The 18,234-nt window shown below is 38.0% G+C and overlaps 1 protein-coding gene across 1 annotated transcript in view; it reads right to left on the reverse strand.

Moving 5' to 3' along the window:
- Nucleotides 1–1,483: 1,483 nt before the first annotated feature.
- The window catches only part of LOC102826757 (cytochrome b-245 heavy chain-like), a 32,269-nt gene continuing 15,518 nt past the window's right edge, over nucleotides 1,484–18,234 (reverse strand). Inside the window, exons 7-13 of the mRNA XM_006864280.1 lie at nucleotides 14,318–14,447; nucleotides 11,462–11,554; nucleotides 8,493–8,746; nucleotides 7,307–7,469; nucleotides 5,541–5,687; nucleotides 2,775–2,899; nucleotides 1,484–1,610 (exon numbers count right to left, since the gene is read on the reverse strand). Coding sequence (XP_006864342.1) covers nucleotides 1,484–1,610; nucleotides 2,775–2,899; nucleotides 5,541–5,687; nucleotides 7,307–7,469; nucleotides 8,493–8,746; nucleotides 11,462–11,554; nucleotides 14,318–14,447 — 1,039 coding nt within the window. The remainder of the gene's footprint in view (nucleotides 1,611–2,774; nucleotides 2,900–5,540; nucleotides 5,688–7,306; nucleotides 7,470–8,492; nucleotides 8,747–11,461; nucleotides 11,555–14,317; nucleotides 14,448–18,234) is intronic.

An 18,234-nucleotide genomic window follows, 5' to 3' on the forward strand; every position in this document is an offset into this window, starting at 1 on the left:
TTTGGGGTTTTTTCCTCCTTCTATTCTTTTCTCTTTCCCTCTCTTTCAGTCTGTGACTTTTGCCCTTATTTTGTTCTCTTTTTTGTCTTCCTCACTACTAAAGTCGAATAGTTTTAAATATCAGTGGCCTCAGAGAGTGAGGCAAATGAAGCTGTTTCTAGTTCCCAGAAATGGAATGTTTATAAGGGAAAAACAACAACAACAACAAAAACTACTTTTGACCATAGTAATGGTGAATTAGAGACTGCCTCTTAAAATCATGGCCGTTCACAACATCCTTTCAGGTGTAAATTCAATACCTGCACAGTAAGCTGTGGATTGTAGTTTTTTAAATGTCAATTTCAGTATAATCATGGTCATGGTATTAATAACAATGAAGCTTTAGCCAGATACCTACGGTCTTTTGGTCATGAATATTTCAATAGGGTGTTCAATAGGTGGGTGTTATTTAATGCAGATGAAAACATCATATGCACATCTGTTAGAATTCTTAATTTGAGATTCACAAGAGCTGACTGGAGGAGGCCTTTGCAGGCAGTAAATCACTTATTTCAAAGCACTGGTAGTGGGACTAGAGAAGTCAGCCAGAGTTATGGCAGGATATCAGTTCCCTGTCTCCTTCCCCCTTTTCCCCATACTTCAAGGAAGGGCATAAGGAAGCCTCCAAAATATCCTATCGGTTAAGGCTTTTAGCCTGTTCTTTACCCTCAGTAAAATCAGATCTTAGATAATTCTGTTTATGACCTAATGTTAATTTTACCTTGATGTTGTATGCTTCTAAATGTCTTTTCATTCATTCAACAAACTTTCATTGAGTCCTCATAACAGTCAAGCACTATGGTAAAATAAATTCTATGGATTACTTTTATTTCAATTCAGTCTTATATTCTTTTTTGAGGAAGCATCTCTGACCCATTTAGGCTGCTGTATTGGTAAACAGAAGTGTGCTTAGATGCCAATCCTGTCCCCATTATTTGCTGAATCCTTCTTGGCATACATATCTGGAAAATTCTCTTCATTGTGAAAATGATAACAAAAATGACACAAAAGAAAACAAAATGGAAACTGAATAGCTTCTCTCTGTGATTTGAGAATATACAAATCAATTTTGAGGCAGTATTACAGAAAGATGACCAAACCTGGGATCAGGTGGTCTCAGCTTCATTATCTTAGGCTAGTTACTTAAACAATTTGAGCCTCTGTGTCTTTATCCTAAGAGTGAGTCCAGGAAGACCTGCCCACTTCTTCCTGACATTGCTATGAGAAAAAGAATGAAACAATGTTTGCAAAAGTGATCTGGAAACCATAACACAGTCATCATTGTCAAACTCTGAAATGCCTTTGAGGGAAAAAAAAATTGCATTATGGTTTCATTTTGCTCCTTTCTTTCAAGTGTGAAGGCATTATCTATATCAACTAGCATTATTTATCTGGGCATTTGGCAGCATAACAACCACATTTATTTCCTCATGGAAGAGACGAGTTAGAAGTTTTCCTTGTTGAAAATGAAATGCACTCCTCGAGGGCCAGACTCAGAGTTGGAGATGCTCTGTTTACTGAGGGTTTCAGCCAAGGCTTCAGGTCCACAGAGGAACACTCCTATTCTGGTACTTTTGACAAAGAAAGAAAGAAAACAAAAGATAACTTCAGGTTTTGGGGTGATGTAGACATTAAGTGAGGTAAATTTCATATGATACCAGGAGCCAGATCAGAGTCATCTCTGCTCTTTTGTTCCTCCAACAACTGTCAAGTTTACCCTGTGGGAGGATGGATCAGTCATGTTTGTGGGGGCAGCTAGATGATTCAAAGGGCAGTCAGCTGCCCTGGACAGTAACACCCAAGCATAGCTTATGGATATTTCTACTACAGAGAAAATGGATTCATAAAACTGTGTGCTATTTTCTTCAGGATTCTGTGGCCCCTGAGCTTCTCTGGATACTTAAAATCAGTAACAAGTCTACTGTATATACCTCAATGATGCCAGCAACTTGATGTGGCTGACTCTCTCTAAATCTTAGAGTCTAAAGTCTTGCTTCTTGATGTGTGCTTCCAGACCAGCAGCATGAGCTTGCTATAAATGCAGACTCCCGGGACCCACCACATTCCTACAGAATCAGAATTCACATTTTAACAAGATCTCCAGGTGATTGGCATGCTCATTAATGTTTAGGAAGTGCTAGTCTAAAAGGATATACTTATGGTGATTTCTTGAGTTTATGATATTTTCTAGAAAGATGGGATACACTGAAATTTCCATGCTGAGTAAATCTTCAATGAGGGCTGAAAACATCCTAGGATTTGGGTCAATTTATTTTAGACCCTTAATCTATAGCGTGAATTAAGGATAGCATTTCTTTAATAATAGTAATTGTCTTGAATTATGGTCATATTTTGGAGGAACAGAGTTCAGTAAGTCTGAGGTAGGGGCCTGGGAATCTTTGGTTGTTAATAACTCCCTAGGCAATTCTGGTGTGGCACTGTAGGATCAGCATTGGACTATGGACCACAAGTTGGCAGTTCAAACTCACCAGCAGCTTCTTGGAAATCCTATACAGGGTGGCTATGGGTTGGAACTAACTTGAAGGCACTTAACAACAACAGGTAATTATTATGTGATTTAAAGACTCCTTATTAAAGATACCTGCAAACTTCTGTTGGGAATAAATTCAACTGCTACATAGCAATCTGGCTATTTTAGTTTCTAGAATCCACAAATCTAGTCATGTTTGAGAGACCATGAGCCTCAAGACCACTCTGGTTTGGGGGCTTCTTACTTTGGGTGCTGATTCGCAATTGTCTTGAACTCATTATCCCAGTTGGGACGGCCATACAAAGTCTTTTGTTTCAGGCCAGTGATCACATCTTTCTCCTCGTCATGGTGCACGGCAAAGTGGTTGGCCTGCAGAGAAGGACAAGAATTCACAAAAATGAAACATGATATAAAAACATGCACAGATGTTATTTATATGTCTCACAAACCAAGTTCTTATTATACACTCTAACAACAACAACAACAACACAAAATGGGAACAACATGAGGGCTGGAAGATAAACAAAGATGAACAAACAAAATGGTCTGGCAGTTTCTTAGATTGTGGGATCATACTCTGGTAGCGTAGTGGTTACGAATCGGGCTGCGAACCTTAAGGTCAGTGGTTCGAAACTACCAGCCGCTCCGCGGGAGAAAGATGAGGCTTTCTACTCCCGTAAGGATTTACACCCTCGGAAACCCTGTACAGGGTCGCTATGGGTCGGAACCGACTCAAAGGCACTTAACAACAACAACAACCCTAAACATAAAGTCAATGTATAGTCCAGCAATTCCACATCTTGCTAGATGGACCCAAAATTGGAAACAGGTGTTCAAACAAAATGTTCATAGCAGCATTATAATAGCCAAAAGGTAGAAACAACCCAAATTTCTATTAACGGATGAAAGGATAAATAAAATGTGGTATATCCACATAAAAGGATAGTATTCAGGCATAAAAAAGGAATGAAGTACTAACACATACTACAACATGAATAAACATTGAACACATTCAACAAGTGAAAGAAGCCAGTCTCAAAGGACTACATAGTATAGAAAGTAAATAAATGTTTTTCTAAAGCTAGCTGGTATGGGGAAATGTGGAGTTACTGCTAATGAGTAAGGGGGTTGATTCTTTTGGGGGTGATCAAAATGTTCTAACACTGTGATGACAGATGCATGACTGTTTGTTGTTGTTCAGTGCCATCAAGTGGGTTCCAACCCATAGCGACCCTGTGTAGGGTTTCCGAGGAGAAGCTGGTGAGCTTGAACTGCCGACCTTGCAGTTCAAACAGCTTTGTAGTCTGGTGCATTAATCCACAGTGCCACACCAGGACTCCCACACCAGTGCCACAGCATAACTGTGAATACCTTAAAATCCATTGACTTGTACACTGTAAATAATTAATTGAATTATATGCAAATAATAACTCAATAAAGTTGTTTTTAAGAAGTGAACAAAGTGGGTCTCCTTCAAGTGGTTTACAGTCTGGAAGAGGCAGACAGGAAGTGTAAGCATTAATACATCTATGACTATTTAGGGTGTAATGAGTGCCATGTAACAGACACAGATAATCCAATGAGAATACAGAAAGGAAGTGGGGTAGGAGGCTACAGGAAAGTTCCAGGGCAGGAGCATTTTGAGTTTGAGCTTTGAAGTGTGAGTAGGAGTTCTCAGGTGGCAGAAGCTCAGAAGAGACAAGGACCTTCCTCCAGTGCTGACCGAGAGCAAAAGTCTTCCCCTTAAACCAAGGTCCTAAATTTAGAATTCTAGCCTCCTAAACTGTGAGAACGTAAAATTCTGTTTATTAAATCATACACTTGTGGTACTTCTGCTATTGTTGTTGTTATTGTTAAGTGCTGTCTAGTCAGTTCCAACTTATAGCAGATTCATAGTGACCCTGTATACGGTTTCTAGGGGGCTGGTAATGGGTTTGAACTGCCAACTTTATGGTCCAGAGTTTTATCCTACAGCGCTGTACCAGGACTCCATGTCTGTTGTTTTTGTTGTTGTTTTTCAATGCCGTCAAGTTGGTTCCAACTCATAGCTGGTGAGCTTGAACCTTGCAGTTCAAACTGACCTTGTAGTCCAGCTCATTAACCCGCAGAACCATAACTAAGACATAACACTTTATTAGATTTATCTATTTACAAATGATAATTACTAATAGCAATAGTACAGGCTCTGGCTTATTCCGACTCTACTACTTTTTGTAACCTAACTTGTCTGGACTTTGGTTTCAGCTTCAAAATGTGGATAACAACGGTATTTACTTCATAGGATTGTTGTGGGAAGTACATTAGATAATCTATGCAAATACTAAGAACAGTACCTGAAACATAGTACATGCTTAATAACTATTATTAGTTACTATTTATAAAATGTTTTGTACATTTATAAAGCATACATAAAATCACAAATTAAAGGATTACATACATCATAAACACACGTATATATATAGAGAGAGACAGAGAGTGAGAGAGAAGAGAAAGTACTAACATTTTCTTCTTACAATTCATCTTGCCCAACTGATTGTAGATCCATGGTGAGCACATTGCTCTAAGAAGGTCAAAGTTCTGGCTTTTATCCCCAGATTCCTGAGTGGCACAAATGGCTAAGCACAGGACTATAGCTGTAAGATTTCCAGTCTAAATCCATTTACAGGTTCCTTGGAAGACTAAGCCTAGTGATACGCTTTCAAAAGATCACAGCCTTGAAAACTGTGGAGGTCTACTTAGCACACATGGGGTTGCCATGAGTTGGAATTAATTCCAAGGCAAAAATAGACTTTTTAGTTTTGTATATGCTACAAATGCCTATTTTGAATCTAATCTCAACAGTCTAAACAGTGTGGATAATGAGTGAGTGCTTGATTATCCAAATCAATCAACTGTCCTTGGGGGAAAACAAAAACAAACCACGGTACACAAAACACATCAATAACCAAGGAGATGTCGATAAGCTCTGAGCCCAACAAGAAGGAGTTGACACATGGGCTCTTGTCCTCACCTGAGATTCATCCCAGCCAGTAAGGTAGATGTTGTAGCTGAGGAAGCCTGCATTGTTCCTTTCCTGCATCTGAGTCTCCAGTAGCTGCAGCAGGTCTGCAAACCACTCAAAGGCATGTGTGTCCCGACACAGCCAGTAGAAGTAGATCTGAAAGAGGGAAAGAAGGGTCCTGAAGCAGTATGAATTTGGAAAAGTTTATCAGCACTATCATGGTTAGGGTTCTTACAACTTGATCCTGCTGCCTAAAACAAAACCAAAATAGATTCTGACTCCTAGCCATTCTGCAGGACAGAGTACAACTACCTAATAGGTGTTCAAGGCTGTGAATCTTTACAGAAGTAGATTTACTGCCTCATTTTTCTCCTGCGGTGCTGCAGGTGGATTTGAACCACTGACCTTTCAGTTAGCAGCCAAGCGTTTAACCACTGTACCACCAGAACTCCATTCCTGACACTTAGAATGCTTAGAAGTGCTAGCTAGCTCACATGAATCATTTAAAAACAACACAAAACAAACAAAAAAACCAAAACAAAAAAATATATCACTGGTCTCACAGATTTAGCTTCTGGGCCTGCTCTTGTTGTGTTATGTGCCGTGGAGTTAGTTCCAACTCATAGCAACCCTGTCCAGGGTTTCCGAGGCTGTAAATCTTTTAAAAATATATATTTTTTTTAAAGCCTCATCTTTCTCCTGCATAGAACAGCTGGTAGTTTTGAACTGCTGACCATGAGATTAGCAGCCCAATTCAAAACCACTGTGCTACCAGAACTCCAGAGCTCTTACTCTCTCTGAATCCTTGACTTTCTTTGTATCTCCTCTCAGAAAGGCAATGGAATCTAGGTTAGCAGTGACTGTCACAGGACCCTTTCCTTGCCTGCTTGCTGTTGTTAAGTGCCAACTACCGCTGACCTTTTGGTTCAAATTGACTTGTGATCAATACAGCTACACAGCAGGACTCCTCCCTGCTTGCTAGAGCCAAACATTCACAAGAGTTCCTAGGAAAACAATTAGTTTTACCCTCCTGTCTTCCATACAGAAAAGAGTTAAAGGGGGAGAACGCAAACTCAAGACAGGCTCCATGTCTCAATTAGAGCATATCTTTACAGTTATTAGAATAACTCAAGGCTTATTAAAGATGTCCTTTACCAGGCAATGAAATCAAATTTACATATGACAAAAATAATTCCCTGGGAACTTAATTTATCCCAAGGAACATAATTTAGCATTCAGAAAGTACCAGATTCATGAAAGGACATGTTTCCTGTTGCCCTTCATCCCACAAAGGATACTGAGGGGTTGAAATTGCAGAAAAGCTCAATATTTCACATAACAATGATAAAAATTATTCTATAGCTCCTCAAGGGAAAATGATGCAATAATTAAAATGATCATTATTAAGCCTGTCACGACATAGAAAAATACTTATAATAGATGAAAAAAGAAAATTATGAAATTATATATATTCAATAATTACAATTTTCTAAATATATGTAAACATGTGGGAAGTACTGGAAGAGAACATTGTCTCTTTTGCCACTTTCTAACAAAGTTACAATGACACTATACAAATACTTTACTTTCATAAGTAGGCCTGCTTCTACAGAAGCACATTTAACATAGCAGATTGTGTTTTTAGAAGTATGCTGACTCTATGTAACCACTCAGAACTTTTCTTTAGTTTCCAGGGTCTTGGCCTGTCTCAAGCCTGAAAGCTATTTCAGACCTATAATGATTCTCCAGGCCCTTCATGAAAAGAAGGAACCCACCTTTTTGAGCTTCAGATTGGTGGCGTTATCACAATATTTGTACCAGACTGACTTGAGAACAGATGCGAAGGGTGTGACCCCAATCCCTGCTCCCACTAACATCACCACCTCGTAGCTGAACACATCTTCACTGGCTGTGCCAAAAGGTCCATCGACCGCTATCCTGGAGGGAAGTGGAAGAGATAGTTACAGGAAGATCTTGTTGTTCAAAGGAAACCAAACCCACTGCTGTTGGATCCATTGAGACTCAATAGCAATCCTCTAGGACAGAGTAGAACTGCTCTTTAGGGTTTCTGAGATTGTAAATCTTTTTTGGAGCAAACAACCTTATCTTCCTCTCTGGTAGATGTGAATCACTAACCTTGTGGTTAGCAATCTAGTGTTTAACCCAGTGTGCAACCAGGACTCTTTGTTCAGAGTAGGTGGAGCACAAATCATTATCATGGGGGGATAGGAAATATATCAATTCAAACCAAGACAATGTGTCTAGAGGGTGCCTTCTATGAAATAACTGTCAAGTGATCAACTTTGTGTGAACTCAGGGGTGGTAGTATGAAGATAATTTTTTAGGTAATTGAAAACATTTGGTAACTCAGCATATTCACCTTTTCTGTCATTTACACATGCCCATTTACAGGCATACACATACACACACTTCACACTTGAGAAGTCTGCTTACATTGCACAGTGAAACAAGTGTTTCCTACATCATAATATCTTGTAGATTTAACATCCTCATTTTTCATTTGTTCTTTCATTGATTCACTCAACAAAGCTTTTTTCAGCATCTACTCATTGACACTATGTTAGGTATGTATGGCGTGCTTACCCTCAAAGAACTTATGCCAATTGAACTTAAAAAATATCTCAGATTCACTATTATTTTGTTAGGCACACTTCATGCACCTTGCCTTTGATGCTTACATTCTTAAAAGAGAGTATTCATTACTGATATTGTACTCATACATTTGTATGTTTTATATTTCACATAAGAAGTATAAAAAATATGAAAACGCATACCCCGCACATGTAATGGGGAACACAGATAGACAGCCCTTATTTTCATAGAGCTTGTATATTTTATCAAAATCTCGGGACTAGTGCAGTGAGAGATGGAGGAAAAGAAGTTAGTTAGTATCATTCTTCTTAAACTCATATACCTATGAAATATGCATTTTGTACTCACTTAGGTAGTTTCCAGGCATCTTGGAATTCCTGCTTATCACACCCACAAGCCTTGAACAGCCCCTCTGTCCAGTCCCCAACGATGCGGATATGTATGCTAAAGAAGTCTTCCTCAGGAGCAGATGTCAGTGTAAAGGGATGCCACTCCAGCCTGGATACCTTGGGACACTTGACAAAAATGTATTGCCCCACCTCCATCTTGAATCCCTTCTTCTTCATCTGCAGCTCGATGGTTTTGAAAGGGTGAGTGACCACCTGTGGAACAAAACATGTCCTTGAAAACCATCCAACTCTCAAATATTTGCCTTTTCTGTATCCATATGGTTAAAATGCCATGTCCAGTTCCCATCATCAGGGCCAATGCAGCAGTTCCTCCAGGAGATGTGACTCTTGCTGGGAACCACCTTCTACTGCAGCTAATGGCCAATGGATAGCTGGTTCAGTGATATAAAGGTTTGGATCCCTCTCCTCAACTTGGGACAACTCTGAAGTGTTCTACTAACACCAGCTCTCCTCACAGGATCAACTAATTCTGTAGTTGCAACCACATTGAGTGTCAGTAGCTCCTCTCCAATCACGAGTTCTGGAAATGTTTGGCAATTTTTATTTAAAAGAATTTCCACTGTTTTACTGTCTCCGCCAAGAAAAAGCCCAGTAATAGTAGTAAGCATTAGGAAGCTGATATTTTGTTTCTTTTTCTTTCCTTTGATATCCTCCATAGATCCATCCCCAATAAACTTCCGGCATTCAGTTCTTTGTCTCAGAAACTGTTTCCCAAGAACCTAGCCTAAAGCACAAAAATATTGTAATTTTCTTTTCTTTTCTGAGAAATCAAAGGAAGTAGGAAGGTGCTAGAAACAGAAAGAAGAGATCATTTCCTGTTCAGCCTTTCGTTCTCTCCATGTCTTAGGGCATGTGTGAGAGATTTAGCTGCTGGACAGAAGAATACTAGTTGGCTAATTGTATAGCAACATCCCTCAAACTAACCCTAACCATGTTTGTCTTTGTCCTGAATCTTGAACCTGCCTGATTCCTTGCTTTGATTCTACATTCCTTTCTACCTGGGGAGACTATCCATCTCTAGCCAAGTCAGGTCCCTCCCACCCATTGTCATCTTCATTTACCACAACATATATAATCAGTCATTACAGCTATATTCATAACAGTAAAAAGTGGAAAACATCAAACGGGCCATCAATTGGTGAATAAATACATAATTTTTAAAATAGCTTATAATAAAGAGCTCTCACTGTAATATAGAAAGTAATATACTGTTTCTCTGATAATTCCCAATACCCCTGTTGTTGTTTAAATGCTATCGAGTTGGTTCCAACTCATGGCAATCCAGTATAGGGTTTCAGAGGCTGTAAATCTTTACAGGAACAGAAAGCCTTATCTTTCTTGCCAGGAGTAGCTGGTGGGCTCCAATGGCTAACTATGTAGTTTTCAGGTCAGGGTTTAGCCTAGAGAGCCACTGTACTCTATCCTCTAGTACTCTTAGAAGGGGCTTTATATGTATAACTAAAGACATCCCTAGAGACATAGAAGAATAGAAAAAAAGACAAGAGAAGCTTCTAATGCTTAATGATATTACTGAGCTTTTCTTTGGGGAAGGTGGTAAAAGAGTGGGAAAATCCTTTTAATAAAAATTGCCAAATATTTCCAGAGCTCATGATTTGAATCCACATTATGTGAAAAAAGCTGTAACTGATTTCTCTTTTGCTCTGAACAAAATAGTTGCAAAGGTTCATTTTGAAAACCAAAAAACCAAACTTATGAACATTAGGGTAAAATATATTGACTACAGTTTTGTGTAGTGGGAACAATTTTTACCATATTGTAATTTTGCTACCACAGGCACAGATGGGATTTAATGTAATCAAAAGTACTAGTGGACAATATTCTCAGCTAGAAAACTTTCAGATAACTCCTTATTTCTATTTCTTTATATGAGAAGAAAATGAGTATTAATTTCCTTCATAGGAAAACAAAATTATCTTAAACTTGTTTAACGGAAATATTGGTTTAGTCTTCTCTAGACTAATAAGGGGAATTTTGTGGCTACTCATATTGCTGATCTATGGAATTTCTCTTATAACACAATATAAATATCATAAAAGAAGAACAGTTGTGGCTTCCAATATCTCAAGACTTCCTATTTCAGTTGGGCAAATTTTACTGTGATTCTCCTAGATGCCAAGAGAGAAAAGTTACAATGGAGGACAAGAAGAATTTGTACCTTTTACAAAAATAACCCATAGTCTTTTGGTAAATAATTTTTAAATTGAGTTGAATGAGTTAAATTGTAGTGGACAAAGATAAGTCTATTTCGGTGTTCCCTGAAACTATAACAAGGAGCTGCCATTTACATTTATTTCGTTGGATATTCATTTGTTTTGTGATGAGAGGCCTCATAGCAGAGTGGGGAGATAAACACTCGAGAGTTGAGTTAAGAGATCCAGTTCTACATCTCAGTTATTAACGTACATTATACTTTCAGCACTTGAACTCTAATAGTCTATCTGGCACAGAAAAGGTAAAGAAAAAATTACATAGGAAACTATCTTAATGTCAGTAAGATCTGCCTTTGGTCCTTTGATTTCTGCAAATATAAATATTTTAAGGTTTAATCTATGTTCTTTTGAACTCTTTCTTTTGCCTACCCACCCACTCTTAAGTAATCATACTCTATGTTTCTACCCTGTATACACACACATACACACACATTTATGTACACAAAATACTTGGCTTCATTTTACAACAGAAAATAGTAACTTCAAATTTCCCTGGTTAAAAAACCATAACTAAATAACCATTTGATTCTCAAGCTAAGTCCACTGAAATAAATTAAAGATCTGCTCTCTGCCATATGTTTAATCAAATGAAACTGGGTGCAAGAGACCCATGATAAATGATATAGAACATTCGTGATGCAGTGAGATACTGAATACTGGTAATTGCTGAACCAACCTTGGTGATGACAACCTTCTGTTGAGATCTCCAAAACCGGACCAACCTCTCACAGAGATAGAGGAACATGGGACCCACTATCCACTTCCAAGTCTGTAATCAGAGCAAACATTAAAATGAGAACGTGGTAAGGTGTGGTGTAAAGAAAAGAGTCATAGGGATATTTTAAAAATCAAGTTAATCTTTGTAGATTTGTTTAAGTATTTGATATGAGATTTGCAAACGTCTTCTACAAAAGAGCACATGAGAAATAATCTGAAATTAAAAAAATGTTTTGAGCCAATAAAAATATTCTCGCTGACCACATTGGGGAACTATATCTACAGTACAAAACTTTCCCAAGAGGAACTGTCCACAAGAATGGGATTTCCTCTCAGTGTCGCAACTGCAGTTGCTATAACCCTACAACAGAGCAAGGATGGTTTCAGAATGAACATTTCTCTAAAAGATAGCATTTCAGCAACAACATGTTTTTAAATACAACATTGCAATCGCTTTCTTTCACCCATGGTCAGAGTTTGAACTCTTGAAATAGTATAAATTTTGTGTAAGACTTTATCTGTTTCTACAATATCCTGGTAAATTCTAGAAGTCATGCAGTGCACTTGCTGAATGGGAACAAACCAAAAGATGTTCAGATTTCTCAACATTCCCTTTTGTCAGAATATGCAGTGTTTCAAAATGCTGGAAATAACCTGTAGCACTGACTATATAAAACATACAGGACAAACAAATTCTTCTTTTAAATTCCTAGTTTAATACTTGAAGCAAAAAAAAATAGAAGACAATATGAGTATCACCTAAAAAGATGATTTCAAGGTTACTTCTCCGTATTAATTCCAAAGAGGACCAAATGATGGCATGCTACTCAGTCTTGCATATCGCTTTCTATTGATTGCTTTTTTCAGAGATTTATTGTAGAAAGTTGACAGCACTTATATGTTTTGCATCTCTAGCCAATGTTGAAGAATAGCTGTCTCAAAGGGCAAGAATGTTATGCTGCTGGACTTCATTTTCATGTTAGTTTTTAAAACAGTCTCCCATCACACATCTGTTTCCTCCTGGACGCCACCATGGGATTGCTTTCAGTGGAACCATGGCTTGGACCTGGCCTCTAATATTCCCAGAAATCCAGAAGCTCCTTTGAGATAGATACCTATGAAGGTAGTACTATTCTGACTCCAGCTGTCGTTGAAGAAATGTTCCTCCCCCCAGCCCATATGAGGACTGGAAATATAGTCCCCCTGCCTTTTTTTTTTTTTTTTTTTTTTCTTTATTACTGATATCTGCATGTAGTGGAACAGCTTACTGATGTGAGTGATGGCTCTCCCTAATTGGCAAAGCTGCTTAAGGTTTTTAAGACTTCAGATACCCATGTTGGATCTAGAGGAAGAATATGTCTGTACTAGGAGTTGTTGTTGTTAGTTAGGTACCCTTGAATTGCTTCTGATTCATAGTGAATGAAATGAGTTGTGCTTGTGCAAATGGTTAAGTGCTCAGCTGCTAACAGAAAGGTTGGCAGTTTGAGCTCACTCATCAGCTCTGCTGAAGACTTAGCAATCTACTCCAGTAAATACTGCAACCTAGATAACACTATGGGACAGTTCTACTCTATCACATGGGGTCACTGTGAGTTGAAAATTGACTTGAAGACACCTAACAACAATAAAGATTGTGCTTAATCCTCCCCATCTCTGGCTGAGGCAAGTATTGTACTAGGAGAGTAGGATAAAAGAAAAAAGAAAATGGGATGGAAATTTTGCCTTTATATTGTACTGTGTTAAAGTAAAAACAAACACAAAACCCAAAATAATAATCCTGTTCAAAAGCTCTGTGCAAAGGTTCTTTTATATTTATCTGTATCTAGAGCAACGGGTAGGAATCCTGGTGTGACACTGTGGGTTAATACGCTGGACTGAAAAATCAGTTTGAACCACAAGGTCAGCAGTTCAAGCTCACCAGTTATTCTTCAGAAACCCTATATAGGGTCGCTACGAGTTGGAACAGACTAGACGGCACTTAATAACAACAATAATATAGAAATGACTGGAGTCCTGGTGTGGTGCTGTAGGATAAGCACTTGACTAGAACCACACAGTTCAAACTCACCAGCCACTCCCCGGAAACCATATACAGTGTTGCTACGAGTCAGAACTGACTTCATGGCACTGAACAACAGCAGCAACATAGTAATGGGTAGCAATAAAGTAACTAACTGCCAATGCAGGATAAAAAGGTATGAAGGTTACAGGGCCCACTTCTCACTCTGAATCACGGTTGTTGAATAGACGCAAAGTGAGACAATTCAGAACTGTCTGCAGAAAAAGAGAAATATTTCACCACACTGTCCCTTCGCCACCATTGCTGAACTGCCACTCTACCATTCAGTGCCATGGATGTTGGTGTAAACCTGGCTATACAGTTTCCTTTATGACTGATGATGCTCACTGGCAGCCCTAGGTGCCACCTCATCAATTTCCTTCCCATTTCAGAAAGCTGTATAAAAAGCCTTACTTTGTGACACCTGAGGAGACCCGTAGGTCCTTATAAGTGATTTTCTGAATTATTCAGTTCAGCTCAGAATGGAACTCCTAAGTATCCCTCTGAAAATAATTAACTGACCTTTGAAAACATCGAGTTTTCCAAGCTTTATATTAGGACATTTATGAACAGATTTATTTTTTAAGAAATTATTTTGGTCAATAAGTAGAGCAGAGAAAAGTAAATACTTGTAACCTCCTGGCAGTTCCATGGCATTTGTAAAGGATAACTCTATTACATTTAGATATGTTTCTTTGACACAGTTTGCAGATTATCAGTAATAAAACTGTTATATCAACTATGAATCATACATACCATAGGAGGGTTCCCAGAGAATTGGGGAACAGGGCAGTCCTTAATTTTCCCCCAGTCTGAGATATTTTGAAAACAATTTTGGGGATTATGTTTCTTCAAACTGTCCTCAGTTTGTCCACGAACAATTCGTCTGGAGAGAAAACATAAATCCAAGAAGTCATTTAGTAGGAAGAAATTAATCTGTTTGTATTGGGAGACATTGATGACACTGTAGGATAAGCACTTGACTGTGAACCACAAGTCAGCAGTTCAAACACACCAACTGCAGGAGAAAGATGAGGCTACCTGGTCTCATAAAGCTATGAGTTGGAACCAACTCAACAACACCTAACAACAACAATGTGAGTCCTATATATTTACTTAAAAGTGATATCCTACTGCTCCTTCCACATAGATTCAGGAAAGGTAAAGAAAATATTTGAATGTCAGCAAGAGAAAATAAACACTATTCCAACATGTAGACTAGCACAAGGAATATTTATGTGTAATATTATAGAAGATAAGTCTGGGATTATAAGTATATGTTTTCCAAAAGGGAGTATCTTTTTCTGTTTCAAGTACCATTTTAATTTACAAGGAAAGAAATCTCACACCAAAAAAATAATATAAATATAATGGGGATATTGTTAGCCCATACAGAGCCTTTTAATAAACTAGTAAAAGGAAGAGTGTGGTCCAAATTTTGGCTCCCTTGGTCAGGCACTATTGAACAGGAGACAGCTCGCACAAGTGGCCCTGAGATTTACTTAGCAAAAGTCCTATGAGGCTTTGCAGCCCTAAGATTTTTCAGAGTGCTCTATTTTGGTTCAAAAACTGTCTAAGTTAAATTAAAAGTTCAAAATCGATTTCAGACTTAACTTGGGTGTATGGAGTTCTCACAGATATTAATACTGATGGTGTGTCTCTTGAAGGGCCCAGAGTCTATCCATCTCAATTCAATGTATATTAATTGAGCAACTACTAAAATATAAGCCAATACTGGATATAGTGGGGATGGGTAAGGGGGCACAAAGTCTAGTAAGTCATGTCTCTGACCTCAAGGAACATAAATGAATTAGTATGAATTGATCACTTACTTGTTAAGAGGGTTAAATGAGATAATTTATGTATTTGCCTGGCCAAAGCAAGGTGTTATACACAAATTATCTCATTTAACCCTCTTAACAAGTTTCAAAAGTAAGTATTGTTAGCCCCACTTTGCTTATGGGAACATGAAAGCTTAGAGAAACCAGATAACTTGAAGCAGAAGGATTTGATGGAAAGATTCTGAACTAGAGTCACTCAGCCTTGAGTTCAAATGTGAGTTCTACTACTTACTACTGTGGTAACCATGAGAAAGTTATTTAACCTTTTTTGTGTGTGTGCCTTACTTTCTTTAGCTGTAATACAGGTATGTTGCTACTGTGAAGTGTCGTCAAGTCAGTTTCCGAGGAGTGGCTGGTGGGTTTGAACTGCCACCTTTACAGATAGCAGTCCAGTGCTTATCCTACAGTGCCACACCAGGACTTCCCAAAACCCACTAGTGTTGAATTGATTCCAATTCATAAAAACCCTATGCGGAGTTTCCAAGGTTGTAAATGTTTATGGAAACAGAAAGCCTCCTTATTCTCCCATACAGCGACTGGTAGATTTGAACTGTTGACCTTGTGGTTAGCAGTCCAATATTTAGAACAATGTGCCACCAAGGTATGCTGTTGTTGTTGTTGCTAAATGCCATCAAGTTGGTTCAAACTCATAGCAAACCTTTATAGGGGAATGCTGCTGCTGTTGTTGTTGTTAAGTGTTGTCGAGTTGGTTCCAACTCATAGCGACCCTGTATAGGATTTCTGAGGAGCGACTGGTGAGTTTGAACCACCGACTTTGCAGTTCAAACCAACCTTGAGGCTGAGTGCTTATCCTACGTTGCCACACCAGGATTCCATATAGACTAATAGTACTTAATTAAAGCTTCACTTTAGTAATTTAATTGATTAAAAAAATACCAGATACGAAGAGTGCAACAAATGATAACTGTCTGCCCTGATACTGGTACAACAAAAGACACACAGATCAATGGAAGATAATTGAGAACCCAGAAGAAAATCCATAAACCTATGTTCAGTTTACCTTTGACAAAAGACCAAAACACAGTAAATGGGAACAAGATAGTCTCTTCAACAAATGGTGCAGACAAAACTGCAAATCCATTTTCAGAAGAATGAAACAAGACTCTTACCTCACACCATAGACAAAAACGAACTCTACCTGGATTAAAAACCTGAATGTAAAATCTAGACCTATAATGATCATCAGTGAAAAATTAGGGAAAAACTTAGGGGCTCTGATACATGGCATACATATGCTATCAAATATAGCTGAAAACACAGACAGCAGAAGACAAAATAGATGATTGGGACTTCCTAAAAATTAGATACTCATGTGCATCAAAAGATTTCACCAAAAGAGTGAAAAAGAAAACCCACAGACTGGGAATTTTTTTTTTTGGCAATGACATATCAGATAAGGGGTTATTACCTAAAATTTATAAAACACTCCAATGCCTCAATAAGAAGACAAATAGTCCAATTAAAAATGGACAGATGCCATGAATAGACACTTCACCAAAGAAGACATTAAGGTGTCCAACAAACACATGAAGAAATACTCATGATCATTAGTCATTAGAGGGATGTGAATAAAAACAACAATGAGTTATCATATTACCCCATAATTAATAGCAAAGTTAATAAAAACAGAAAGCAACAAATGCTAAAGAAGGTGTGGAAACACTGGGAGCCTCCTATTCTGCTGTTGGGACTGGAAAATGTCACAACTGTTGTGGAAAATGATTCGGCACTTTCTCACAAGGTTGGAAATCAAAATACCGTATGACTCATCAATCTCTCTACTTGGTATATACCCTCAAGAAATAAGTGCCGTGATACAAATAGCTATATGCACATCCATATTTTCATTGCAGCATTATTCACAATAGAAAAACAAAAATACCCACAGCTGAGGAATGGTTGGGCAAATTTTGATACATACACACAATGAAATATTATGAAACATTTAAGAATAATGATGAATCTGCAAAACATCACATAACATGGAGGGACCTGGAGGACATTATGCTGAGTGAAATTAGTCTGTGGCAAAGGGACAGATACTGTATGAGACCACTACTCTAAAAAGTCAAGACAAAGGTTTTCTTCCTATAATAAACATTCCATGACAGTTACCAGGAATGGGAGGGGAGGGTACAGTGTGTTGTAGTTGTTGGTAAGTGTTGTCGAATCGGTTCTGACTCATAACTACCCTGAATAAGGTTTCCAAGGAGTGGCTGGTGAGTTTGAAGCGCCAACCTTGCTATTCAAACAGATCTTGTGATTGAGTGCTTATCCTACAGCACCACGCCAGAGTAGAGTGTAGACATATGCTAACTTGGATGACAGGAAAGCTATTAAAAAGAAAAAGAAAGGGAAAATGCTAATCATAAAAGTTCTTAATGTCCAAATTCACATGAAGAGTAAATGATAAAAAGAAAAAAATATCAATTTCATTTTCTCCTTTATTTCTCACTGTAAAGGAGTCAGAAAAAAATCTAAATTTTAATCCTAATTCAGACTTCACTCAGCCATAGAACTGAGAAATCACCTAACTAATAAAGTATCAGATTCTTCTCAAATGAAGAACGGGGTAACTATACCACCTCTGCCTACTCCAAAATATGATGACTATCTGTAAATCTATACAAATGTAAACTGGTAGTATTACTCAGAAAGAGAAGGGAAGAAATTCTATTTTCTAGAATTTTCTGAAATTTATGACTAAATTCCATTTAAAAAAAACAAACACAAACACAAACTTACTGACATCGAGTTGATTTTGATTCATAGAGATACCATAGAGGGTTACAGAAGCAGAATGCCTCATCT

The sequence above is a fragment of the Chrysochloris asiatica genome, unplaced genomic scaffold (genome assembly GCF_000296735.1).
Source record: "Chrysochloris asiatica unplaced genomic scaffold, ChrAsi1.0 scaffold00062, whole genome shotgun sequence".
NCBI classification, from domain to species: domain Eukaryota; kingdom Metazoa; phylum Chordata; class Mammalia; order Afrosoricida; family Chrysochloridae; genus Chrysochloris; species Chrysochloris asiatica.